The sequence below is a fragment of the Manis javanica genome, chromosome 17, assembly GCF_040802235.1.
Source record: "Manis javanica isolate MJ-LG chromosome 17, MJ_LKY, whole genome shotgun sequence".
Lineage (NCBI taxonomy): Eukaryota > Metazoa > Chordata > Mammalia > Pholidota > Manidae > Manis > Manis javanica.
The window spans coordinates 39326338-39352428 of record NC_133172.1 but is presented as its reverse complement, the minus strand read 5'-3'; the positions used below and the strand labels follow the sequence as shown (position 1 = coordinate 39352428).

The window sequence follows — 26091 nt, the reverse complement described above, 5'->3', positions numbered from 1 at the left end:
CCCAAACCAAGCAAATGAAAGTCTCTGGAATAGGAATATATGATCACATCCATCTTGCAGACAAGGAAAATAAGGCACAGAGAACTTAAGTGGCTGAAAGGCAACTAGTTAGTGACAGACACAGAACTCCTGACTCTTGGCCAAATCTTTTTTTCTACTCTGTCTGTCTGGCTCCTTCCCAGAACTGCTGCTCTGAGCAGAAAAAGGAAGAAGTTCTTCCAACATCTGAAGTGAAGGCCGTCTCACTTCCTTTTTAGCCCATGTTATAATCCTCAGGAATAACAACCCTTCAAATGTGTGTAGAACTTAGAGGTTATGAAGGACCTCCCTGCCTTTCCTACTTAATCTCTCCTTGTGATTACCCAAGAGAAGAGGCCAGAGAACAACTTTCCCAAGGTTACACAAGAAATCATTTTTGGGGGCAGGACTCCAACCCTAGTGTCCACTGGTCCTCTAAAATGACCAGTTGACTTCTGGTATTCCATCCCTCTGTATATCCATCCCTGTGTCTGTGTATTCATCTGTCCATCTCCTATGCATTATTTACTATTGTGTATTGTGTATTTAAGGCAGAAAATGCATTTTTGGAAGAATTTCAACAAGAATGTAAGCCGAAGTATTCTCTAGTTGGCTGCCTATTATCTGATAATGCCCCCGTATCGCTTCAAAGTACTCTGATTTATTAGGGCTTAGCAGTGATTTATTTTAAAATCAAAGATAGTTATACACATACCCACCAATCCCGCTGTTACAGAAGTGCCACAGACAGTGGTTGTAGGGAAGTGCCGACAGGCAGGTGGAAAGAAGAAAGTCGCACCCCAATCCTACTGCAAGGAGTCCTTCTCCGCCTGAGGGTCTAGCATGTTCCTGCCCCCTTGCTCCCCCACAGACCTGATGTACATCCTGTGGCTGTTCTTCGTGGTGCTGGCCTGGAATTGGAACTGCTGGCTGATTCCTGTGCGCTGGGCCTTCCCCTACCAGACACCAGACAATATCCACCTTTGGCTGCTGATGGATTACCTGTGCGACCTCGTCTACCTCCTGGACATCACCGTGTTCCAGATGCGCCTACAGTTTGTCAGAGGAGGGGACATCATTGTGAGTCTCAGGCAGGCAGAGAGGGTGGCCAGGGGCAGATGTGTAGCCAGAGGCTTCAGCGGACCGGCCCCCAGTGCTATGATGGGCAACAAGATCATGGACAAGGAGATCTCAGAAACATCGGTCCATGCTTGTTCAATGACACAGTTGCTTTGATGTATTCAAATTACACACATCAAATACTGCTCATGGGTGAAATATTGCTCCTAGACCACCTGATGGAATTAAAGCTGAGGAAGTGGTTCAGAGAATGGCTTTTAGTGCAGGTGGACCTGGTATAAATCCCAGCTCTATCACAACTAACTGTATCACATGTCTAAGCCTCAGTTTCCTCATCTGTAAAATGGGGATAGTAATCATCCCCACTTCATAGCATTGCTATGGGGATGGATTGAGATGATGTATGCAGAATGATCAGCACAAGTACCTGCTGGTGACCAACATTTCCTGGTGGTCCTGCAAAAAGCACACTATTTGAACCAGTTTAAGACCCGGTGCCCCACTGACCTGGGAAGAAACTGAAGTCCTGATTCTGACTGTGATGCAGCAGATACAGGAGGCCCAGTCCCCATCACCCTTGCACAGTCCCTTTCCAAAATTCCACATTGTGGCACCTGCTCCTCTGTGCACAGGCGAGTTGAAGTTGTGCCTCTTAAACAATTTAGGGGAAAAAGACTTCCCTGGGCAGCCTCTTTCCTGGCCTGATCAGAACAGTTGCCACCTCCTCAGTAACAAGGTTGCAAATGGTCCAGGTTAAGATCAACATGCTGACAGAATAAGCTCAATATTCTATTTCCATCCAAGAGAATCTGGCTGGGTGATCTTAGGCAATTCCCTCCCCCTCAGGGCTCAACCTCCCCACCCCTAGACCTGTAGACCCTGAGGCTGTCCCCAAAGCTCAGCTAGTCCGATCTGGCTGTTACCCTGACAGGAAGGCAGAGGCTCTGTGGCGATGTCCCTCCCTGCTCCCCTGGGGTCCCAGAATAGGCTCTCCTGCCATTTCTTGGTCAGTAAGCTGGCCCTTGAACAACGTGGATTTGAACTGCAAAGATCCACTTATGTGCAGATTTCTTTTTCAATCAGTGTATTAGAAAAAGTTTTGGAGATGTATGACGATTTGAGAAAACCTTTTCTCTAGCTTGCTTTATTGTAAGAATACACTATATAATGTATGTAACATACAAAAAATGTGTTAATTGACTATTTATGTTATCAGTAAGGCTTCTGTAATAGTAGGCTGTTTATTGGTGGTTATGTTTTTGGGAGTCAAAAGTCATACATGGATTTTCAACTGTGCCAGGGGGGCCCGCACCTCTAATGCCCTCAGTGTTCAAGGGTCAACCATATTCCATTTCTTTCCAGACGGACAAAAAGGACATGCGCAATAACTACCTGAAATCTCGCCGCTTTAAGGTACCTTTCCTTGGGGTCTGAGAAGATGGTGTCTCTGGGGTCTTGGATGCTGTGAGGTCAGTGGGACAGGTTCCCACCAGGACCCTCACAGGCTGGGTAGCTAAACAGAGGCTTGTTGGTGGGATGCCTTCTGCTCTGTGTTCGGTCCTCCGGTGGCATTCTGACCTCACCTTTCCGTTGAAGGTAGAGACCCCAATCCCTCACCCCATCTCAGAGCCCTGGGGTTACCTGTTTTATACACTGTGGTTTTCCACTGGGACTTTAGATGGACATGCTCTGCCTCCTGCCCTTGGACTTTCTCTACTTGAAATTCGGTGTGAATCCCCTTCTGCGCTTGCCCCGCTGTTTGAAGGTAAGGCGAATGGGCTTTCCCATCAAGGCCTTCAGCAGCTCCATGCTCCGCACAGGGACTGGCATCTCAGTGTCTGCCCTAAGCAGCTCTGGGGTGGGGAGCTCAGGGAGGGGTGACCAGAGGGGAGATGGGATGTTCCTTACCCATGTTAGTGCTTCTTGGTGGTGCTGGGGGTTGGGTATTAGTCTGGAGGTTTTACAGTGCTTATTCCTCAACCCTGGTGTTGCTAATACCAGCATTTTACAAATGAGAAAGCTGAAGCACAGAGAGGTTAAGCAGCTTGCCTAAGGCCACACAGGTAGGAAAGAGTGGAGTTCAAATTTGAACCCAGGCAGTCTCTCTCCACTATCTATGATTCCAGTAATTAGAGAGAATCAACAGAGGGACTCCCGCCATCTAAAAGATGGGGAAACTGAGGCTTTGAAAGCTTGGGTGACTTGCACAAGGTCCCAGAAGCCAGGAAGTGCCTGGGACCAGTTTGGATGTGCAGTCTGACACTCATCTCATTGCTGGCTGTCATCCAGTGTCATTGAGTGACATTGAGTATCCACTGGGGCAGATCTGGTGTCCCAGTGAGGTCGACACAGTGTGAAGGGGAGACCTGGCAACAGTCCTTTAAGGTGACCAGGGTGGACAGCCAGTCAGAGCACTCAGGATCCCCCAAATGGATTTTTCTGAAAGAGCGATTAAATTCATGTCTCTCATACAAGACGCCTGATGCCTCTTCCCTCAAAACGAAAATGAGGGAACTTACAACAGAGGCAAATGCAATAACCTTAGTGACCCAGAGAAACACGACAGAGAAAAACAGGAATAATGCAAGTATCCTGATGAAAAGAGAGCACATCTTGCGGAAACAGAAGCTGCTTCTGAGCTTCTTGGCTGCCAAGACGAAGGGGGACACTGAATGTGGCAGCAGTCCTATCTGACACATGTTGGCCTCCGGGGTCTGCAAGGTCACTTTAGAGTTGGACACTGGCATGAGGAAGATTAGATCCTCAAGTCAAGTTTTACCCCATATGTAGAGGCAGGATCCATATCTTGGTTCACTTGGTGGTAGTGGGCATGCAGAACTCAGGTACCTAACGTTTAGTACAACTCAGAGGATGAGACTCTTTGAGTCTAAGGTGAGGGGTCCAAGCCCAGGGGCCTTCTGCACCCACTGCAAACTCAGGATGGCAATTAGAATGAGCACCAGAATAATAGCTATCATATCCCTTAGGGAATCTTCATCACTGTTATTTTCAAATGTCAAACAACCCTGTGCGGAGATCTAGGGGCAGTGTAGCATAATTAAAAGAGCTTGCAATTCTGAGTTCTATCTTGGTTGGAATCCTGGCTCTGTCACTTGCCTGCTGTGTGCTTTGAGCAAGTTACCAAACTTCCCTGAGTGCCAGTTTCCTCTGTAAAAGGAGAATAATAATACACACTTCCCGTGTAAATAAATATAAGGGAACGCATATAAAGTGCACTCATCAAAGGTGTACAGTAAAGGAGGGCAGTTGTTATACTTTTATTATTATAAATAAGCCTTTGAAGGGTATAAGTGAAGGTGTTAGGGATGTTGTTTCTTTACAAAATTGTTTTCTTTATAAGTGAACACTGAAAGCAAAGTCCTTAACCTGAATATGCATGTACCCCTAACAGTTTCATGATAGGACTCAGAGGGTCTAGGAGTGCCCTGAAGTTATATGCAAGCTGTGAGAACATGATTATATGTGATGTCTAATTGATTGTGGCTTTCAACAGATTATTTATTTATTTATTTATTTATATTAAGGTATGATTGCTATACACTCTTATGACGGTTTCACATGAAAAAACAATGTGGTTACTACATTTACCCATATTATCAAGTCCCCACCCATACCCCAATGCAGTCACTGTCCATCAGTGCAGCAAGATACCAGAGATCCACTATGTGCCTTCTCTGTGCTACACTGGCTTTCAACAGATTTTTAACTGGAGTTTCTGGTGCCCCCTACCCCCACCCCAAAGGGCTAAGGACCTCTGAGTTTGCATGTTTACTCTCCAACCCCTTCCTACCAGGGGCTGCTGAAAGAACCTGCAGTCCTGGGGAATGGGCTGGGGAGGTGAGGGCGGTGTGCACACATGGACAGTGGACTATCCCTGATGCTTTGCTCTTTCTCCCAGTACATGGCCTTCTTTGAGTTTAACAACCGCCTGGAAGCCATCCTCAGCAAAGCCTACGTTTACAGGTGAGACCTGCTACACACACACACACACACACACACACACACACATATGCAAACACACACCCACACATGACATAGGACAGTTGCAGCAAGAGTGGAACAAGGCATTCTCTACCCACGTCGCTTCCCCTTTGAAACTCCTCAGGCCTGCAGGCCCATCACCACCGGAAGCCAGGCCTCTTCCTGGCCCTCCTCTGAAGGGATGTTTGTGTTTTAGAGAACCAGGAATGTCCATTTCCCCCAATTGTCAGGAGGGCACATGTAGGTTGACATGCACGGCTAACCAGCATTTCCAGGGAGCTGGGCCTCATTTTGTCTCAGCTCAAGGAACTGTCCCCACAACTGCTCAAACCTAAAGGGAGCAGTTGTGAGGACACAGCGGGCTGTCTCGCAGATGTCCAAGGATGGGACACAAGATGAGTGAGGCCAAGCTCAGGGACAAGCTCCTTCCCATATCTCTCAAGGAGCAGTACTTCTCTGCAGACATATATCCCTTCCCTCCATATACCCCATGGATATAGTCCCCACTCTGGCTCCTCTGCTGCCCCAGAACTGTCTGCTCACGTAGCTCTGGGCCAATTCCAGTTTCTGCTCTTGACAACTTTCCATTGGAATGCTACCACCCAGCCACAGGCTGGTTCCCATTGGCCAGGTGTCTATCCTGCCAGGCAGCTGGGCAGGGCCATGAGGCTCTAATGGGTGGGCATCAGGGGGTTAAGATTGGCTTATTCCCTGTAGTCCCCACCCCTGAGACAAGATGTCATAGTCACCTTTCTGCAGCTGTATTCATGCTTTTCTTTCTTATGCAGGGTTATCAGGACCACAGCCTACTTGCTCTACAGTTTACACTTGAACTCATGTCTGTATTACTGGGCGTCAGCCTATCAGGGCATCGGCTCCACTCACTGGGTTTATGATGGCGTGGGAAACAGGTGAGCCACAGTCTTCCTCCTGGGACCATAATTCAAGGGTTCAAACCCTCCTGGAAAGACATCCCCTTGCAGCCATGCTGCCGAGGCCACCTTGCTCCCAAGGAATCACTGACATGGTAAGGCTGGAGGGCCATGTCTCCATGTCCTCACTAGGCTAACATTTCCTGGGCACCTGCCATGTGCCAGGTAGAATGGGTACAGACTTGAACAAGACCTGCTAGAAAGATCCTTCCAGCCTCCCAAAGTCTAGTAGAGTTGGCAAACTCACTGGCCATGTGCGTGCGCTCCTGTGCACCACAGGCACGGCTGGGTGGGAAAGGGGCCGGAGCATACTTCTTGGCACAGCTGCCTGGCAATCACCAGTCATGGAGGGGTTGACTGGGAGGACAGGCAGGAAGCAGAGAAACCAGTTAGGAGGACCCTCGCTTGCCTCTTCGAGCAACAAAAAGGCCAAGACAGAGGGTTTTGTGAATAGGGGGAGGGTGGACAGTGCTGGAAGGAGGTGCGAAGAATGTGGGGTCAAGATTGGGGATGAGTCTGGAGAGTCAAAGCACAGGCTATGACTCCTAGAGCCACCACCTGCTGGCAGTGGACAGCCCATGTCTCTTCTTTAGGCCCCAGTTTCCTGACCTGCAAAATGGGACTCTTCACCCACAGCTTGAAGAGGTGTAAGTGTGAGGCATCTGCCATGCAGCTGAGTCACTGGCCCACTGCCAGACCACAGGGGGCGCAAGGTCCGCTGCGGTGATGAAGAGGTGGAGGAGGAGTCCAGGGGTCGTTTAGTCACCTCAGGGGAGCCCTGCCTCGTGATGGATGGTGACCACTCACTAGTCCAGCTGTTGACACTGACCTCCTTCATGCACTTGCTTCCAGTTGGCACTGGAACAGGAGGTCATGTCCAGTGTGGCCTCTTTGTAGCATGGTTGTTTGTCCAGAATGTCCCCTTTGGGGACACAGTGTGGGCCACAGTGGCCATCACTGTTAGCCACCTTCTACAATAGGCCTGTGGCCTGAGGGGAACCACACCTGTATAGATATGTCTCGGTGTCCAGAGCAGCCCGGGCAGGCAGGAGGAGAGGCCTGGCATGTGATTAGGGGTAAAGCATGTAGAGATGGGGTCAGGGCTTGACACCCCAAAGCCCCAGTGGACCCACTCTCTGTTCCCTCAGCCAGACCTCTCTACAGCCCTGCTCCCAGGCCCATAACTAGACCACTCATTCATCCATCCACCCCTCACAAGGGGGCAGAAAGATGACAAAAAGTCCCCTTCTAAGCAAAGAGAAGGACAGAAGCTATTCATTAAATCTTGTTTTGTGGCCTTGGATAAGGCCTTTACCTTTTCTGATACTCAATGTTCTTATCTACAAAATGGGGGCAGCATTACATTCCAGGCACGTGTCAATGACCCCACTTCCTAGCTAATGACATTCTTGTGGGGAAACCAGCATGCCAGGAAAAGGGTCCCTCACCTGGGATCCAGAGATTTAAGGAAATCACAATTCACCCTAGAAATTGGAGCTAAATTTTGAGGACATGCTGGCTTTTCTAAGGAGAGATTCCTAGCTTTCCTTAGATCCTCAAAGGGGAATGTGCCCCAAGAAGCCGAGAACCTGCATCCTGGGGCTGGGCCTGGCACACCATGGCAGACAGGCCTGGGAGGGAATGGCAGGTGGAGGACTGGAGGACAGGAATGGCTGTCTGGGACTTCCTCCTGCAGGGCCCTCGGGAGCTCTTGCTGCTCAGCAGTGGAGGGGCACACTTTCTTGGCCTGTCATTACTACTGTTTTCCAAATGCAGTTGTGCAGAGAATCTCAATATATGTAAAAAGCACAAATGTAAAGGAGGATTCCTCCAAAAGTCCAATATCATGGATAATGATAACTTTAAAAATAGTGACCATTTGTTGAATGCCTGCTGTGGGCCAGGCGCTTGAGGACCCAAGTTTCCACATATCTGGGTCCCTCACCCTGCTCTGCTTCTGCTCATCCTCGGGTATGCAGGATCCCCACAGACCCAGTACCAGGGAAGACACAAGGACTTCAGGGAGGCCCCTAAGATGCGCCATCCCAAAGGACCATTTCGCAAACCAAGAAAGGTTTGGGGGAAAACCAGAGGTCTGCGGACATATCTCCTGTCTCCTTTGTGCAGCACCCACACCCAGCTCCTAGATAGCACCCAGCTCCTAGATAGTGCCCAGCTTAGCCCCGCTAGAGCTGCTTTGTGCGCACTCTAGTGGTTATAACCGGTATGGCTGGGGTTTAAAGGGCAGGCCTGTTGTCCTGAGATTTCCATGCATGAAGCCATAATGAGGTGCAGGGCAGCCGAGAGCCCTGCCCCAGTGCTCACTGCATGTTTACTTGCCTATCCCTTATAGATGGTGAGCTTCTTGAGGACACAGAGGAGTCTACTGCTCCCCCATTCAAGGCCCTTGGCAGGCACCAGTGACAGGGAACGCTTTGACAGGGGAGAACCAGTTTTGGGTCATTCTCAGACAGGATGATTGGCCAACCAGATATGTTCTTGATTTCACTGCTAAGCAGGGACCCTGAAAGTGTGGATACATCAGAAGACTAATGTGGCTCCTGTGTGCCACATCAGTAAGAGGACAGGAAGGCACAGGAAAGCTGTCTGGGATTGCTCTGTCTTGACCTTACTCTTTGCTGACCCCTGGGAGCGCAGCCTGAAGGTGTGAACAAGTGTATGAGGGATTCTTGCTTCTTTGTGACAATGAGACAAGCTTAGGGCATTTCCTGTGACTTTAACCACTCAGTAGGACCTCATCACCCATACCTTCCTTCTCAATCGTTCACACTCCTGTGTCAAGCAAGGGCTTACCAATGATAGGGGGACAGCCCAGAGAAGCAGATGACCCCCTGGATTCTAATCTCAGCTCTGGCACCTGGCAGCTGGTGGCTACGGGTGTTTCCTATCTTTTTGGGGGCCTTACTATCACTATCTGGAAAGTGATGGGCAAAGGGGAAGATCAGAAAAGGTGGTCCTTAAGATATCTTCCAACTTTGATGTTGCTCTTGCTCTCCATGATATCCACGTGAGACTGAGGGAAACTGAGAGAGACCAGGAATTAGGAGTCGGAAGACCCTGGTCTATCCTCCTGCCAACTCTTCCTAGCAATCTCCTGGAGCCTCAGTTTCCACACCTGTACATGGGGATGACAATATGTGCCCTATGGTCAGAGTGCCCTATGGGTGCAAGAGGTAGGTTTCCTTGCACTTACGAGCTGTAAAGGGTTTTCTCTTTTGCACAGCGCACATCAGAGCCAGGCCACCCAGGGCTGGCTGGCTGGGGCCTGCGATGACTGAGGCCCCTTTCTCTTCTCTCCCTAGTTATGTTCGCTGTTACTACTGGGCTGTGAAGACCCTCATCACCATTGGTGGGCTGCCCGACCCCCAGACACTCTTTGAAATTGTCTTCCAGCTGCTGAACTATTTCACAGGTGTCTTCGCTTTCTCCGTGATGATTGGACAGGTAGCTGGGTTGCTTGTCTGGCTTCTTATCCACCCCTGCAGGGCTCTGCTCCCTCCCACTGCTGCCAGAAATGTTGGCATCTGTGCCCATTCCTTTTGGACTAAGGCCCAGAAAGAGGCCTAGACCTAGACTCAGGAGCCTGGAGCACTGGGACCTGCTGGGTGAAGGGGCTGGTGGTCTGGGGCCCATTCCCGTTGTGAAGTTGCTTCCCTTTGAAATGTCGATCCCTTTGGGATGCCTTGGAAAGCTGGGCTGAATGGCTTTCTGCCAGGGCTGGGGATTTGGGCTGTTCCTTTGGAGAGAAACCCCTGTGGGCTTTTAATATGCTGGTGGCACATCTTATATTCTAGTCAGAGCAAGAGGGGACAATCAGTGGTCCTCAGAACTACCTCTGAAAGGCCCCCCCCAAGGAGCAATACACCAGGTTCATATTGCCCCAGAGGGGTCCAAGTGGGCTCTGGCACCAAGAGGCCATATTGTACCAGAATCAGTCCAGCCCAGCAAGGCAGTTACTCCTTGTGTGGCTTCAGGAACCTGAGACCACCGGAAGGGCCAGCAGCCTCCCTCCTGCCTCAATCCATGCTAAAGGCAAACGTTCCCCATCACCAACACCTTCTCTGTGTATGGAAAATGGGTGCCCATGACATATGTCCCCAAAGCCCATTTAATGGCTCTACTCTGACCCTTGATTCACCCCCTTTTGCCCCCAGATGAGAGACGTGGTGGGGGCCGCCACCGCCGGACAGTCCTACTACCGCAGCTGCATGGACAGCACAGTGAAGTACATGAATTTCTACAAGATCCCTAGGTCCGTGCAGAACCGGGTCAAGACCTGGTACGAATATACCTGGCACTCCCAAGGCATGCTGGGTAAGAACGGTGCCAAGCCACTAGCTCCACCACACACTACTGGGCCCTGCCACGTCCTGTGTCCCTGCAGCCCCAAGCACGGAGGCCTCTCTTGGCTGCAGCTCCACCATTTCAGTGAGAGGAGCCTAGCGGGGCTGGGCTGTCAGGGGAGCTCTGGAGATGGAGGGGCTTGTCCTCTGGGTGCCCTGCCCCACCTCCCTTCATCACCTTGAAACACATCCCCATGGGAGAGGGAAGTACAATTGAAATCAGGAGAGAAGGATGACTCCCTGTCTCTCCTCTCCTCCTCTCTTCCCATATATATACATGTAGGCATATATATAGAATTTGTAAATGTTTAAATGTTATACTTCACTTCTGAAATTGTTTGGCTACAATGATGCATTTAACTTAGCATTTTTTCTGCTTTCTTGGCCATGACGGGATATGCTCAGTAATCCTTGCAAAATGAGAGATTCTTACCTGTGCATAGTTTCTAAATGCAACAAAGTTTTCATGGATTCTAAATGGATCCTTAATGGAATCTGAATATGCTAATAATTACATGTTCATTCATTTTATTTTATTTTTTTCAGTTTCTTTTTTTTAATCTGTGGTTGCTAGTAATTCTGTTGTCAGAGCCTAGGCTTCATCTTGGAGGCCCCTGAAAAGCCTACAGGCCACTGGCAGTGCGTGTGCCTCACAGCTCCCCAATTCCCTCAGCCAAATGAAACCCCACAACCCCCATGCCTCCGTGGGGCTCCCTCTGGTCTCAAAGAAGCCATGCTGTAGCCCCCCACCCAGGTCACCTGAGCTGGGGGTGTGTGCAGGTGTGTGGACAATGAGTGGTAGGGTCTTCACCTTTATCCATTGTGAGTGACTCCACCGTTTACAAGGCACGTTCACATCCATGGCCTCACCCCGTTCCAGTTGACAGCCTTGTGACATCTATATTGTTGCCCCTCTCAGAGGGGCACATGTTCACGACAAATGAGGGCTCTGACCTGCCTAGGGTCATACAGACCAGCCCTTGAGCCCGTAAATAATTGTGTTGCAGTGGGAGGGGCATCAGGGTCATGCTTAGGTCATGCCAGCCTTTCTGTTGGACACCACAGACTGCATGGTGAGCAAAAAAGACTGGGCCCCTGCTCTCCTGGGACAGGCCTTACAGCCCCACAGCCTGGGTGGGATTCTGATTCCATCCCCTGGGCTGTGTGGCCATAGGCAAGTTACTGCCCTCCTGAGCTTCCCTTTCCTTGTCTATAAAGTGAGAATTATAGTAGTGGGCACATTTTGGACTTCCAGGAGGATTTACTAAAAGCATCCTTGTATAGCACTCTGTAAAAGCAGTGTTCAATTTAGTTCTGTTCTTGCTGCTATTCTTACAGTGTAAGTAGGGAGGACAGATCATAACGCGCAGCTGCAGTGAAGGGTGTGATAAGTGCTACAGCACAAGGACCACTAACATAATAGCTGGGTGGGGGATCCCCAGGGAAGGCCTCCTGGAGGAGGTGATCTTAGTGCTGGGTTCTGAAGAATGAGTAGGAGTTAGCCGGGGATGTGCACAAGGGTGCTCTTGGCAGAGGGAGTGCACCCTTGTGCACCACTCTCCTAATCTAGAGTGGTTCTGGGTGGCAGAGGGATGGCATGGGGGGCGTCAGCCATTGCAGTATGGACTTGACCCCTGTGTTTGTGGGGGAGGGGCCTGGCTGTGTCCCTGACCCTTGCCAGACTCTCATTTGCAGATGAGTCAGAGCTGATGGTGCAACTCCCAGACAAGATGCGGCTGGACCTCGCCATCGACGTAAACTATGACATTGTCAGCAAAGTGGCACTCTTCCAGGTACAGCCTGCCCATCGCCCTCACCCTCTGAGAGGACCCGAGCCCACACCTTTCTCTAAATGGGGGCTCCTTTCCTCTCCTCTTGGGTACAGGGCTGTGACCGACAGATGATCTTTGACATGCTGAAGAGGCTTCGCTCTGTCGTCTACCTGCCCAATGACTACGTGTGCAAGAAGGTGAGGCCTTGGCAGCTGCAATGTGGTCTGGGATTCACAGCCCCCTGCAGGGTGCCTTTGAAAGCCAAGGGAGGTTTACAGAACAACACAGCCCCATGCACGAATAAGCCCACCCCAGGGCTGCAGCTTTTTTGGCCTGAGGAAGCTTCTTCCAGCTCCAGACATTGAACTTTGTTCCCTCAACATGGGACCATGGGGCCAGCGTGAGGAACCCCACTTTGCAGAAAAGTACCCAGAGAGGGGCAGGGCCTGCACTGTGTAGATAGAACTGTTTCTAGAGTCTTGGTCTTCCCATAAGAAAAATGGGTGGGAGAAGGGGTGGGTAGGTCAGAGTTTGCCAACTGATGGCCATTGCATAGGAGCCAACCCATAAGTGTTTTGTTGGACTTTTTAATTTTTTCACATTAAAAACCTAGATTTCTGTCTGAATCTGCTAGTAATGAGCCCCATTTTCACAAATAGCAAGAGTCAACTGGAATGGAAAAGGGCTGCCCCTGAAGGGAGATATCACGCTCCCTCTTGGTGCCACAGGCCCCACCACTCCCCACTGTCCCCCACCAGCTTCCTTCACTCCTTTGCATCACCCACCTGATCCTGGAAAACATTTGGGTTTGAATCCTGGGGCTAGGCAGTGTCTAGGGCCCTATTTGCTCCCACTCTTTGGGGTTCAAGGTAAGACTAAGGTCACCTGGTTTGTGAGTGGTCAGGGTGGGGGAGCAGGAACCAGATTTCAGTTCTCTTGGGACAGAGCTGTTAAGTCTGGGGTGTGTACAGAGTGAAAATATTGCCCAAGCAACCCCTGTAAGACTCAGGAACCTCCAGTCCAAGAACGTCCCTGTCTCCAAGTTGTATGCTGTGCAGCAGTGAAGTTTCTAGCAGTTTCTAGCAGAAAGCTGGGGGAAGGGGGAAAATAATACTGCTGATGGCTGAGAATTTAAACCCCTTTTAGAAGCCAACAGGGGTTGGGGAACAACAGAGTGATTTGTGTGACATTGCAGCTACTTTCTAGCTGTGCAGCCTTAGGGACGTGGCTTGCCCTCTCTGACTCTCTTCCACAGGTGAAAGAGGGATGTTGAAAGGGCCTCCCTGGTGGGTGGTTGGGAGAACTGAGCGCCGCACACGGAGTTCGTTACCGTGCCTGGCACAGAGCAGGTGCCCTCGCTGCTGCTCTCATCCCTGGGAGGCACGTAGGATTTGCTCAGATGAGGAAGAGTGGGTCAGGTTGTGGAGTTGGCAGTTGAAGTTGTGAAGTGAGCCCTTGGTAAGCATGTGGGAATGGCGCCCCCTGCTGTCCAGTTTTGCACTACAACGATCTTGCTGAGACTCCTGGTGCTGAGGTGAGAGCTCTCTCAACTCCTTATACCTTGGCCCTGTGTCCAATTGGACGCAGAAATCCTCTCCCTTTTTGTTAGCAAGGTCATGCATGTGCGAGATGCCCCGGAAATGTTTGTCCAGGGAATCAAAAGTGTAATTGAAGTACCTGTCCTCGGTCTCTCTCCCTTTAAACACGCCAGGTGTGACCAACAGGTAGCAGGGCAGGGGCCTGTGAGAGCATGAGGACTGGAAGGTGTGGGCAGACTGGGTATTTCTGACTGCAGTCCACAGGGAACGATCTGCTCAGGCTTCTTTCCTTGGCTTACGGAAGACTGTCTTCTCCCTGTGTCTCTCTTCGCATCATCTTTCCTCTATGCCTGCCTCTGTGCTACATGCTCACCAAATGGCCCTTTTATAAGGACACCAGTTAATTTGGACTAGGGACTCATCCCACTCCAGTATGGTCTCATCTTCATTTAACTAATTACATCTGCACTGACCCCCATTTCCAAACAAGGTCACATTCTGAGGAACTGGGGGTTAGGACTTCAACGTATGAATGATGGAGGTTGGTGGGGGGAGACGCAATTCACCCATATCAACCATGAACTCTGGAACCAGACTGTCTGGGTTCAAATCCCAGCTCTGCCTGGGCCAAGCTTTGTGACCTTGGGCAGAGTTCCTACTTCAAGGGGCTGTTGAGAATTAAGCAGGCTCGGCCACATCAAGCCCTTAGAACAGTACCTGCCACAGAGAAGTGGTACAAAAGTGCTGGATGTTATTTTTTGTAAGCAAACACTGAGCTCCTGATGTGGTATGTGCTAGGAACAGATGTCAGCTTACTGTATGAACAACTTAGATGTTCCATGCCTCTGGGCCCCCGCGGTGTGTATAATTGGGAATATGCAGCATACCTGCAGACACCTGCACCTCCAGCCCTAGCTTATCCAGCCCTTTCCTTGCCATCACACTACTAACTCCCCACAGTAACCTTTCCAGATGGGCAGGCCTGGGGTGGTCACCCTCCCCAGTCCACAGATGAGGAGACTGAGGCCCTGGAGGAGAAGTGACTGGCTCCACATCACACAGCAAGTTGGTGGCATGGCTGGACCCCAGCCCAGTTCCTCTGCACCACACTGCCAGCCTCTGGGTTCTGTGGTCACTTCTGGCGGTGGCAGAGGGACCTGCCCCTTCTCTGTTTCAGGGAGAGATAGGCCGGGAGATGTACATCATCCAGGCGGGACAGGTGCGGGTCTTGGGTGGCCCCGATGGGAAGTCTGTGCTGGTGACGCTGAAAGCTGGATCTGTGTTTGGAGAAATAAGGTCAGAGGGGAGCTGGCTTAAAAGGAGGGGATCTGGACCAAGGCTGGGGAGAGGGGTGGCCAGTGGGCGGGGCCTCATCTTCCAGGGTGCTTGGGGTGTCTGAGGAAACCCAGGTGGATGCAGCTGACATATGAGACGTGGGGAAGAGCTGGGGGGAGGGGTGCGCTCTTACCTGCATGGGGCCGCCGCTGTGCTCCATGCAGGGGGCTGAAGGGCAGATTTTAAGGTGCTCGGAGCTGCAGCGTCCGGTGGGTCTCACCTCCCTCTTTTATTCCCCCAAGCTTGCTGGCCGTCGGGGGTGGGAATCGGCGCACGGCCAACGTGGTGGCCCACGGGTTTACCAACCTCTTCATTCTGGATAAGAAGGACCTGAACGAAATTTTGGTGCATTATCCTGAGTCTCAAAAGTTACTCCGGAAGAAGGCCAGGTATATATTTTTTTTATTAAAAATTCCTACATATACTTAAGTGTGCATTTCTTAAGGACTGAGGCTTTCTTATAATCATAGTTCCCTTGTCAAGATCAGGAAATACAATATGAAACAGTAGTTATGTCATCCCAAATCTCCATCTATCTGTCTAGACATATCTACCTATCTCTCTCTATCTATATATGAGCATCTGTTTTTCTGTCTGTATCCAAATTTATCTAACAATTTCAGTCCAACACCTCAGAGTTCATTCTAGTCTTCTCCTTTTCCATATTTGTAAATTCCTTCACCAACACTGAGAAACTGGCTCTCTTTATCCCCATTACATTTATTCATCTGTTCAGACCTATAATATAGAGAAAGTAGGTTCAGAATTACTATCCCATACCACTGGGGGAAATATCCTTCTAGGTAGATTTCATTATTTGGTGCAGAATTCATAATTCTTTTTGTCATTAGCCTGAGTGCCTAGGAGGTAAGTGCTGTGTTCAGTCATTTGGATTCGTTCTCATTTTCCTCCTGCCTCTGCGGTTGTCTTATTCATTTGAAATACACTCCAGTTCATGTGTTTCAGTTTGCATTCCATTTTTACAAGGTTCCCTCCCACCTGATCCTTGTTGATTTTTTTGTTTTGTTTGGAAAATGCAGAACGTTAACATGGTATCAAAAGCCAAGCTACTACAAAACTGTGTTCTCAGGCAGTGTCCCAGCTCCCCTGCCTGTTGCCCGATTGGCTGTGGGAACCCATCTCGTTGGGGTCTACTTTTTCTTTCTTGTGTTTCCTTTTGCAAAAGCAGGTAGATCCACAAACATGTTCTTATTTCATTTTCAGTCTTGCACCAAAGGTGGTACATGGTAGACTGATTTTTACACGTTGTTGTTATTATGTGACAAGTCCTGGAAAACGTTCTCTGTCTCACCCACAGACAACTGCCTCACTTCTTTGGACAGTTGCAAAACATTTCTATAAATGGGCATTAGGCTATTGCCAATAATTTGCGATTTTAAATGGTGCTGCCATGAATAACCTCATACATCTGTACTTTGTATTTGGGGGATAGGCAACTTCTTTTTGAAAAGAAGGTTTTTGCTTTTGAATCCTTAAGATCAGGTTTTAAATGGAGTGATAGAGGCAGCATGGTGTGGTAGAAACCCACAGTAGACTTGGGAGGCTGATGGGGCTAACACCCTACCCACGTGAGGTACTGGCTGTGTGACCTTGGCAAAGTTACTTAACTTTTCTGGTATCAGTTGTTTATGTATTTACGTAAAATAAGGGTAATAACTACTACTTTGCTGTTGAGGAGATTAAATAAAATAGTGTGTGTGAATGCCTCCAGCAGGATACCTGGCATATGGAAGGGCTCAATAAATGTTCATAATAATAATTGTTCCTATTCCATTAAGTTCTCTCTATAATTTTTCCATTGGATAAAGACTTTTTTTTTTTGGATAAAGGCTTTTTAATCTACATATCTGGCTTTTCCTCCCCTGCTTTTTATCAAATATTCTTATTTTCCACTTCCTTCTATGAAATCACACCATAAATCTACTGCATAGAGAGTGGTCACGATAAAGGGAACAAACTTAGCAAACACCCATTCATCCAACACAATAATTTATTGAGTGCATAGTTAGAGGTCCTGGGGACACAGCTGGGACCAAACAAAGCCTCCATTCTAGTCGGGGAGACTAAAAATGGAAAAACGAGTGCTTATGTGATGTGTCAGCTGGGGATTAGGGCTGTAGGGAAACATGAGACCACAGGAGTTGACAGAGGTGATAGAAGGAACTATTTGAGATAAGGTGGTTGGGAAAATCCATTCTGAGGAGGTGGCATTTCAGCTGAGACCTGCACAGCATGAAGGAGTAAGCTGGGGGACTGCCTGCAGGGAAGAGCACTCCAAGCAGAGAGAACAGCATGTGCAAAGACCCTCAGGCTTAGTGTGTGTGGAGTGTGTGAAGGAAAATGGGCGTAGCTTGACATGAGATGGGAGGAGTCGAGGGGATGCAAATGGGTAGGGCCTTGTAAATGGAGCCTCACAATGGCTTTGGGTTTTATTCTGAGAAAGACAGGAGCTATGGAGAGTTTTGTAGAGAGGAACAACTTGATGTGACTTAGGTGTTTACAGGACCCCTTTGGCAGCTTCCAGGTGAGTGGATGTTGTGTTAGTGTTGAGCATAGTAAACACAAGGTGCTGGGGGCCCCTGCAGAAGGAAGCTGCCCTGCCTGCTCTTCAGAAAAGCCACTGGGCCCTTCCAAAGGCTGGTTTGTCCAAACTTCTCCCATAAAAGCTGCCCACTTCCCCCTACTGTCCCGAGGAACAGGGAGGTACAGTCAATCCTCATTATTCTTGGATTACATATTTGCAGTTCACCCACTCACTAAAATTTATTTGTAACCCCAAATCAATACCCATGGACTTTCACAGTAATTTGTGACATGTGCCAAGCAGTGAAAAATTGGAGTCACCCAAAGTGCATGCTCCCAGCTGAAGCTGAACAAGGTGACACTCTGCCTTCTTGTTTCAGCTCATGCTGTAAACAAGTGTCTTTTCATGGTCTAGTGCTGTTTTCCACATCTTTGTGATTGTTGATGACTTTGCTATTTAAAAGGACCCCCACGTGTTGTGCTGAAGTGTTGGCATGTCCCTAAGGGCAAGAAGGCTGGATGTGCCTTATGGAGAAAATGTGTATGTGGAATAAGCTTCATTCAGGCACAAGTTACAGAGCTCCTGGCCATGAGTTCAATGTTAATGAATCAACAATATGTGTTAAATAAGATGTCTTTAAGCAGACACACACACAAGACAAGATTAGGTGTTGATCAGTTGATGAAAATGTTGCAACGAGAGGCTTGCAGAAACCTAAGCCTGTATTTCCCCTAGAAGCAAGAGTTCAGCAGCCACTAACCCGGTGTTTGCAGGGACTTTATAGAACTTAACTGCTGTGAATAACGAGAACTGACTGTTTATGTCTGGGAATTGGCACCAGGTCCACTGACTCTCTCTTCCACTCCCCTGCAAGAGGAGCAAGGCTCAGGAAAGCCCCACTTATAGCTGTCATCAGTTCCTCTTGGGTAGGTGAAGGTTTGATGAATCAACTAGGATTCTGCAGAAGCCTTGCTCCCGATGGAGTGTACAGAGAATTTGTGCGCAGCACTGGAGAAGGCAGAGGTACTGGCCGGAGGGAGAGGAGGGGCCCATGGACCCTGCAGCCCTGGGACTAGGGGCCGGGGCATGATTCACTAGAGAGGCTGGTTCTCTGGGCAGGCAAGCTGGAGGAGAGAGGCAGGGGATCACATACAAGCTCTGTCCATCAAAGGAGAGACGTGGCCTGAAAACCACAGGGCCTGGGGACATGTGAGTTGGTGAGACCCATGTGTAGGATTCTGTCTGAGCAACCCACTTCACAGATGGGGGACCTGAGGCCCTAAAGAAGTGAAGTGCTCAGCTCTCTGGCTTGGCCGCTGCAAGAAATGGGGCAAAAAAATCTCATGCATGCCTCTTTCTCCAGGGACAAATGTTTGATCCTAATAATAGGGTATTACACATCATCTGAAAATGAGGATAAATTTCCTTAATCTGCACATGTCCCAGAAGCCAGTTCAATGTTTCAAAACAGAGACATCCATTAGTAATCAGCAAAGGTCCTATAGATCATTCCTTTGTGTCATTTTAATACCATGCTGAGCCTTCCTGCAGATTGTCATGCTGTGAATTATGGACTTAAATAATGCAGGCAACAGTGCCAGGCATGGAGGAAGCCTCCGATGAATTATCATGTTTGTGTTCTCCTGGGAGAGCCCTAGCTAGAAAATGCAAGTCTTGAGCAATTAATATCAGTATGCACAATTTAAATCCATTGCGCTGATTAGATAAGCAGCCAGTAATGACCTCATTTTTAAACAAACAAGTTTTGCTGGAACTCAGATAAATGAATTTGCCAATTTGTAATCTAGGCCCACTAGATCGCAGATGAAATTCATTTGTTCTTGAGCCAAACCACTCATCACATATTTGTAGTGTGAAAAAGTCTGTATGACAAACTGGGGCTCTGTTTGATGGAAGAATCTATCCTTAGTTAGAGAAGCATTTTGACATGTTGCATTTTTTTTGATGGAAATATAGTTTATATAAATTATTAGTTTCATGAATACAACACAGTGATTTGACAATTACATACATTACAAAATGCTCATCACAATGAGTGTAGGTACCATCTGTCACCACACAAAGTTATTACGATATTATTGGCATATGTAGGTTTGCGTTTTAGTTCTGCCTCTAACACTTCCAAGCTGTGTGGCCTTGGGAAACTTACTCACCCTCTCTGGACTTCTGTATCTTCATTTGAAATGAGGGAAAATAATAGGACTCCCCTGTGAGGATTCTGTGAGCTTTAAATGACAGAGTATGTATCAGTCATGTATTGCTTCATAACAGTTATCACAAACTTAGTGGCTCAAAATCATACATACTTATTATCTCAGAGTTTCAATGGGTCGGAAGTCTGGGGACAGGTTAGGTGGGTCTGCTACATGGCTGTAATCAAGGTGCTGGCCAGAGCTGGGTCTCGTCTAAAGTGTAGGCTCAGGAAGACTCTGCTTCCAAGGTCACATGGTTTGGGGCCGAATTCAGTTCCTGAGGTTGTAGGACTGGGGGCCTCAGTTCCTAGCTAGTTGTTGACTGATGGCTGCCCTCAGGTTTTGGCCACATGGGCCTCTCCCAACATGGCCACTTATTTCATCAAAGCCAGCAAGGGAGAACGTCTCCTTGCAAGACAGAGATCACAGTCCCATGTGACATATTCCAAAAAGTGAGACTCCATCACCCTTGCAATAGGCTATTGACTGGAAGCAAGTTGCACATCCCACTCACCCTCAAGGAGACAGGATCACACAGAGGCATGAACACCAAGAAGGGAGATCATAGGGCCCACCAAAAGTGCCTGTAAAGTACTGAGCACAGGGCCTGACACATAGAGTTGGTGGTGCTGGTGATGATGATGGTGGTAGGAGAAGATGCAAGAGGAGAAGGAGAAGCAAAAAGCTTTGGGGCCTTTTCCAGCCGGGCATCCTGTTTTTGATTCCATATATTCAGGTATCCTTCGGTATTTGCTGTGTGACCTCGTAAAAGTTACTCAACCCCTCTGAGCCTCTGTTTCTTCATCTATATAGTTCAGACGATAAGACCCGGGTCATTACGGTTGTGCTGATCATTCAGTGAGATGCATGCATAAAGCCCTTAGCGCTGTGCTTGGTCCAGAAAACGCTCTCAGAAACCGAAACTGTTGGCCAAAACAACCCTCAGGACAGAGCTCCTGCTTGAAAGGTCCCTAAGCACACGAGCCTTTCTTCTTGCCTGGGACGTTAGCGGACTCGCTTTCTTTCAGGCGCATGCTGAGAAATAACAACAAGCCCAAGGAACAGAAGAGTGTGCTAATCCTTCCTCTCCGGGCCGGCACCCCCAAGCTCTTCAGTGCTGCCCTGGCTGCAGCGGGGAAGATGGGGGCCAAAGGGGCAAAAGGCGGCAAGCTCGCCCACCTCAGGGCTCGACTCAGAGAGCTGGCCGCGCTGGAGGCGGCTGCGAGACAGCAACAGCTGCTGGAACAGGTAACGCAGTTGGGAGCCCACCACCCATGCGTCTCTGCCGAGCCTCAGGGAGTGGGCCGAACCCAATGGACGTGAGGCTGTAGGAATTTCCCTCCCTCCTTTCTATCGCTCAGGACTCATTTGGGGGCAAGTACCATAAATGCAAGTCAGTGTAAACTCAAATTAGCTTGAAAAAAAAACCAAAACAAAACCACACACACACAGGGATTTTATTGGGTCAACCAGTGAAAAGTTCGGGCAAGCCTGGATCAAAGGCTCCGGTGACAACAACAGGACTAGTTTTGCCATTCCGTTGCTTCTGCTTTCCCACAGGGATGGCTCCATTCCCAGGCAGGCAGAGCTCTAGGATTACCTCCTCCTGGTTTAGCAACTCCAACAGAAAGTGCCACTTTCCCAGTAATTCCAGCATAAGTCCCAGGGCTCACTGTTATTGGATAGGACGGGTCACGTGTCAATTCCTGAGCCATTCAATGGGACGCTCTGGGGAGGCCTGGCTCACCCACCCACCTCTGGACTGAGAGTAGGGGTGCGATCTATGGGAAGGCTGGGTGCTGTTGCAGAGGTAGGAGCAGTGGGTGTGGGCAGGGCATGTCCCTTCCCAAGTGGTAGTGATGTTCTCATTTTTAATATTCTGTCTGTGTCAGTTTAAAAGATTTGAAAGGAAAAGGCCTGCCAGTGGGCATGGTGCCAGTTGCCCCCATAAATCTAAAGGGAATTGAAAAATTAGTTCTGAGACTTTATTTTTCTGTGACTAATGCCAAAAGTGCCAATTAGAATGACTGTACTAATTATGGCTGTTCATGACTGTCCTCTGGGGAGGCTGCTGGGAAAGGGGGTTAGGAAGGAACTCAATGGCAGGGAGCTGGCAGCAGCCTACATGACAGAATTCAAAGAAGCCTAGTGAACTCAGTCTCAATTCAGGCTGGTGTCAGAGTCTGGGGAACCCATCTTGGGATGATCTGCTAGGAGTCTGGGGAGTAACATCAAAGCTACCTGGGCTTGCAAAACATTCTGAGTTATAGCCACTCACAGCCCCAGATTGAGGACAGATGTGATAGCCTGGCTCACAGACTGCCTGGGACAGGGTCACACCACCAAGCTGGGGTCTTTAATTTGGCTGCTGTGTGGGGCTGAGCAGGCATGACCACCAAAAGTGTTCTCAGTACAGTGAAATGGGGCTTCTTGCTTCTGAGTGTTAGCTCTTTACCCTGGCAGCTTGGAGATGTGAATTAAATTTGCATGAGAGTTCTAATAAAAGGCAATTTTAGAACAACCAGGGCAGGGTGGCAGAATGCAGGGAGCTCTTAAATAGCAATCCAAAGACCCAGGCCCAAATCCTGGCTCTGTCATCACCATCTCTGTGACCTGGGGAAGCTTCTCAAGCTTTCTGAGACCAGATAACTCATGGTTGCAGAGATGAGGCAGGATACCGTGGACACCTTTTATAGAAGCGTGCCTAACATCACAAAGCACTTGATCAACCTTCCCAAGATTCTTCTGGTTCCATTCATAGTGGGTGATTCCGAAGGTCCTATGATGGGCACAGTCTAGGCATGCTGCCCTGGACTTTTCCAAGTTGCAGGTGGACAAGGGAGCGTGGAACAGGTGCACCAAAACATGCAGAAACACTAGACAGGGAGCCGCAGCTCTTGCTGCCTGGTTTCTAGGAGTGTCTGGGCTCCCCCCACCCCACTCCCCTTCCTTCACCACCCTATGACTGGAGCAAACTTCAGGGGGTATCTATTCCTCACAAGCATGGTGACTGCTTTCCCTTTAACTTCACCACCACCAGCTCAAGTGAGGCTCAGACAGCTTTGGACCACTTGGGCCTCCTCTGGGAGCCACTCCCATTTTTTTCCATGCAGATATGGGTCAGGCAGGGCAGGAGGGACCATGGGTACCCACAAAGGCTTGGCTTTTCATCCAATTCCCTCTTGATACGTAGACATGGCCAGTGTCCGCAGGAACCCTGAAGGCTGCAGGCTGGAGGTACCTACCAAGTCCCCAAACTTCTGGGGGCCTCAGCCCAGCCTAATGCTGGTAGTACCCCACCCATTCTTCCTGGGGCGTGGGGGGAGGTCTTAACCTTTGAGACCTTCCAGAAAGGTGGGCAGGCCACAGCTACTCCTACGTGCATAAGCCTTTGGCTTGTTTGTTTTGAGGTTTTCTCATCTACCCAGGAGCACCCTGCCCTGGTTACTGGGGTGGGAAAGGCGGGTGGGCTCAGTTTGCAGAAGCATTAGTGGCGCTCGCTCCCTCCTGGTCAGAGCCTCTCCTCCCTCCATAGCTCAGGGGCCGTTTCGGCCCTTGAACCGGCACCCTCACTCTGGCTTCCAGCCCTGCAAATCAGCAGAGACCTCGACTACCCCAAGACCCTCCACTGAATCCAACTGGGACTTTTAATTCTTAAACTTCCTCGTAATATATTCTGTTTCTACCAAATAACCCTGATGCGGCTCCATACCCGGACTCCCCTCCATTAGATTGCACCGGCTGCGCGCTCCACCATCCTCCTCCTTGGGGTCCGAGTAGGGAAAAAGCGAAGTGTCCAGGACCACCCCCACCTCCGACCCCGCAAGAACTTTTGGAAGTTCTGTGCCTCACCAGTGACTTTTCCGTTTCAGGCGAAGAGCTCGGAAGCAGCCGCTGGAGAGGCGGGCTCGGCCGCCCCCTACCCGCCCGCGGCCCCCGCAGACACCGCCCCCGACCCGCCCGAGGCCCCCCCAGACGCCGCCCCCGACCCGTCCGAGGCCCCCGCAGACGCCGCCCCCGACCCGCCCGAGGCCCCCGCAGACGCCGCCCCCGACCCGCCCGCGGCCCCCGCAGACGCCGCCTCCGACCCGCCCGCGGCCCCCGCAGACACCTCCCCCGACCCGCCCGCGGCCCCCAGCTCTCCGCCACCTGCCCCCCCTGGGAGGTCTGAGGAAGGCGGGGAGCGGGCAGCCGGGCCCGAGGAGCAGTTGGCGCGGATCCGCGTGAGCCCGGGCCCGGACCCCGGCGAGCAGATCCCGTCGGTGGAGATCCCGGAGGAGAAGGAGTGAGGCGGCGGCCAGCGCGCAGCCGGCAGGTGCGCCCGGGTCCCTCGTGCCGCCCGCCCCCCTCCCCAGACCGACGCGCGCGGCCGCAGTAGCGGCCACAGTCGCCCTCAGCTAAGCGCCCGGGTGGCGCTCCTGCCCTGAAATCAGCGTCTCCCGAGGGATGGCCTTGAAATCTACACATATCCTAGTGTTCGCGTCCTTAGATTCCCACGGTCACTTGAGAACCCTACCCCTCCCCAACTGTTACAGTTTTCAAGAAAAAATTCTTTTCTGTTTTGAAAGTTCAGAGCCGAGGACAGAATGGAGCTTCAACACCATGGGAAGCTTTGTTGGAGCTCAGAAGGATTATTGAACGGGGTTTCCCTTCAGGAATTTATCTCCCACCTTACTAGGGCAGAAACTCCTCAGCAGAAAGGAGGGCAGCTGTGCTGTTCGTCTAACTAAATGGGAATTACCGTACATCTGACCCACGGGCCGGATGCTATTTTTCTTGGCTGGGCAGTCACATCAGGAACGAGATGCTTCTCGTATGAGTGGTTTAGCACTTACCTCCCCAGACTACATTCATTTCCCAGCCCAATGCTATTATCTCAGATAAAATGGAAATGGACTTACTGGCAAGGGCTGCGAGGATTTCTGAGCATCCCCTCTACCAGTCACCCAGTTCTCTGCAGAGATTCATCTGTTACTTGCTGACACCCTTGATAGAGAAATGATGGTAGCAACTTCGATTAATCCTAGGAGATGAAATCTCATAGCTGACACCAGTGAAGTTCCTGCAGTTTCTCCGGATCATGTCATGTTGCTTTTAGGATTCTAAAAAAACAAAAGGACTGTAATTCCAATAGGTTCTACGCATTTTGTATAAAATCACAGGAACATTGTGAACTGCTTAAGGGCCCCCTGAGGGCTTGCAAATGTGTGTATTTGTCCATCAACCTAAAAGCAAAACATTTGTGTCCCCTGTGAAAAAATTTTTTAATTATGGAAGTTCCTGGTCTAAGCATTTCCAAATTCTAGGATAACAAACATTTACCTAGTTAAGAACATGTCACATGATCTGAGTAATCATCACATTGAATGCAATGATGAACGATATTTTAGCCTTTTAAAAAGCCTATATTAATTTATTTTAATAGGTAATAATGTATTTACATGGATGGAAAAGGTTACCCAGTAAACATTCTCCCTCCTACCCCTGGCTCCCAACTTCCCTGACCGTCTTCCATGAAGCAACCGTGATTGTAAGTTTCTTGGGTATCATTTCAGGGATAGTTGAAGCTTACACAAGAAAATGTGTTCATTCATTCTTGTTCTTCTCCTTTACTTTTTTACACCTATGGCAACATACTAGGGCCACTGTTATTTTTTTACTTGATTTAATTTGGAAATACTTCCCTCTCAGTACATAAAGGGCATGCTGTCTAGTCCATTGTATGGAAGTACCATAACATTTAACTGCTCTCCCATTGATGTGCATTTGAATTGTTTCCAATCTCATGCTGTTAAAAATAATGCTGCAATAAAAAAAATCTTGTACGAGCATAGTTTCAGTGGTAAACATTGTTTTTAAATAGGGGGCGTATGGAGGTTTGGGCTAATTTTTTTCTGTACCATCCTCATTTATCATTTCTGTGTTTGCACTGCATACTCTAAGATCCAAGCATAGAGAATGCTTCCTTCTTTAGCAAGTATTTCAGATAGGTCAATAAAGTAAATGTCTTGCCCTTCAGTAGATGGCAAAATGTTGCAAGGGCACCTTCACTGTGAGATCCTATTTTATAAGGAATCTTTTTTTATATGAATGTACTTATTCTTTCAGATATCAACCCTTGAATGTATACTGCTTATTATATAAAGCGAGAGATTCTTGAGGTTCCCAAGAGTTGCCCTGGAAAGAAAATTGATTTTGAAAGGAGATTAGCAGTGTCTTAATTTCACTGAGAGATCTCATTAAACTTGACAGCTTCACAAACTTGGATATTAGATAAATTGAATTTGAGGCT

At 49.3% G+C, this 26091-nt stretch overlaps 1 protein-coding gene across 1 annotated transcript in view; it reads left to right on the top strand.

Moving 5' to 3' along the window:
* Positions 1-25633, top strand: part of CNGB1 (cyclic nucleotide gated channel subunit beta 1) — a 59563-nt gene extending 33930 nt beyond the window's left edge. The window contains exons 21-34 of the mRNA XM_073225802.1: positions 890-1098; positions 2461-2511; positions 2777-2863; positions 5018-5082; positions 5889-6011; positions 9356-9497; positions 10208-10367; positions 12092-12189; positions 12282-12365; positions 14884-15002; positions 15284-15430; positions 20828-21047; positions 23672-23713; positions 23831-25633. Coding sequence (XP_073081903.1) covers positions 890-1098; positions 2461-2511; positions 2777-2863; positions 5018-5082; positions 5889-6011; positions 9356-9497; positions 10208-10367; positions 12092-12189; positions 12282-12365; positions 14884-15002; positions 15284-15430; positions 20828-21047; positions 23672-23713; positions 23831-24088 — 1805 coding nt within the window. The 3' untranslated portion in view covers positions 24089-25633. The remainder of the gene's footprint in view (positions 1-889; positions 1099-2460; positions 2512-2776; positions 2864-5017; positions 5083-5888; positions 6012-9355; positions 9498-10207; positions 10368-12091; positions 12190-12281; positions 12366-14883; positions 15003-15283; positions 15431-20827; positions 21048-23671; positions 23714-23830) is intronic.
* The last annotated feature ends 458 nt before the right edge of the window (positions 25634-26091 follow it).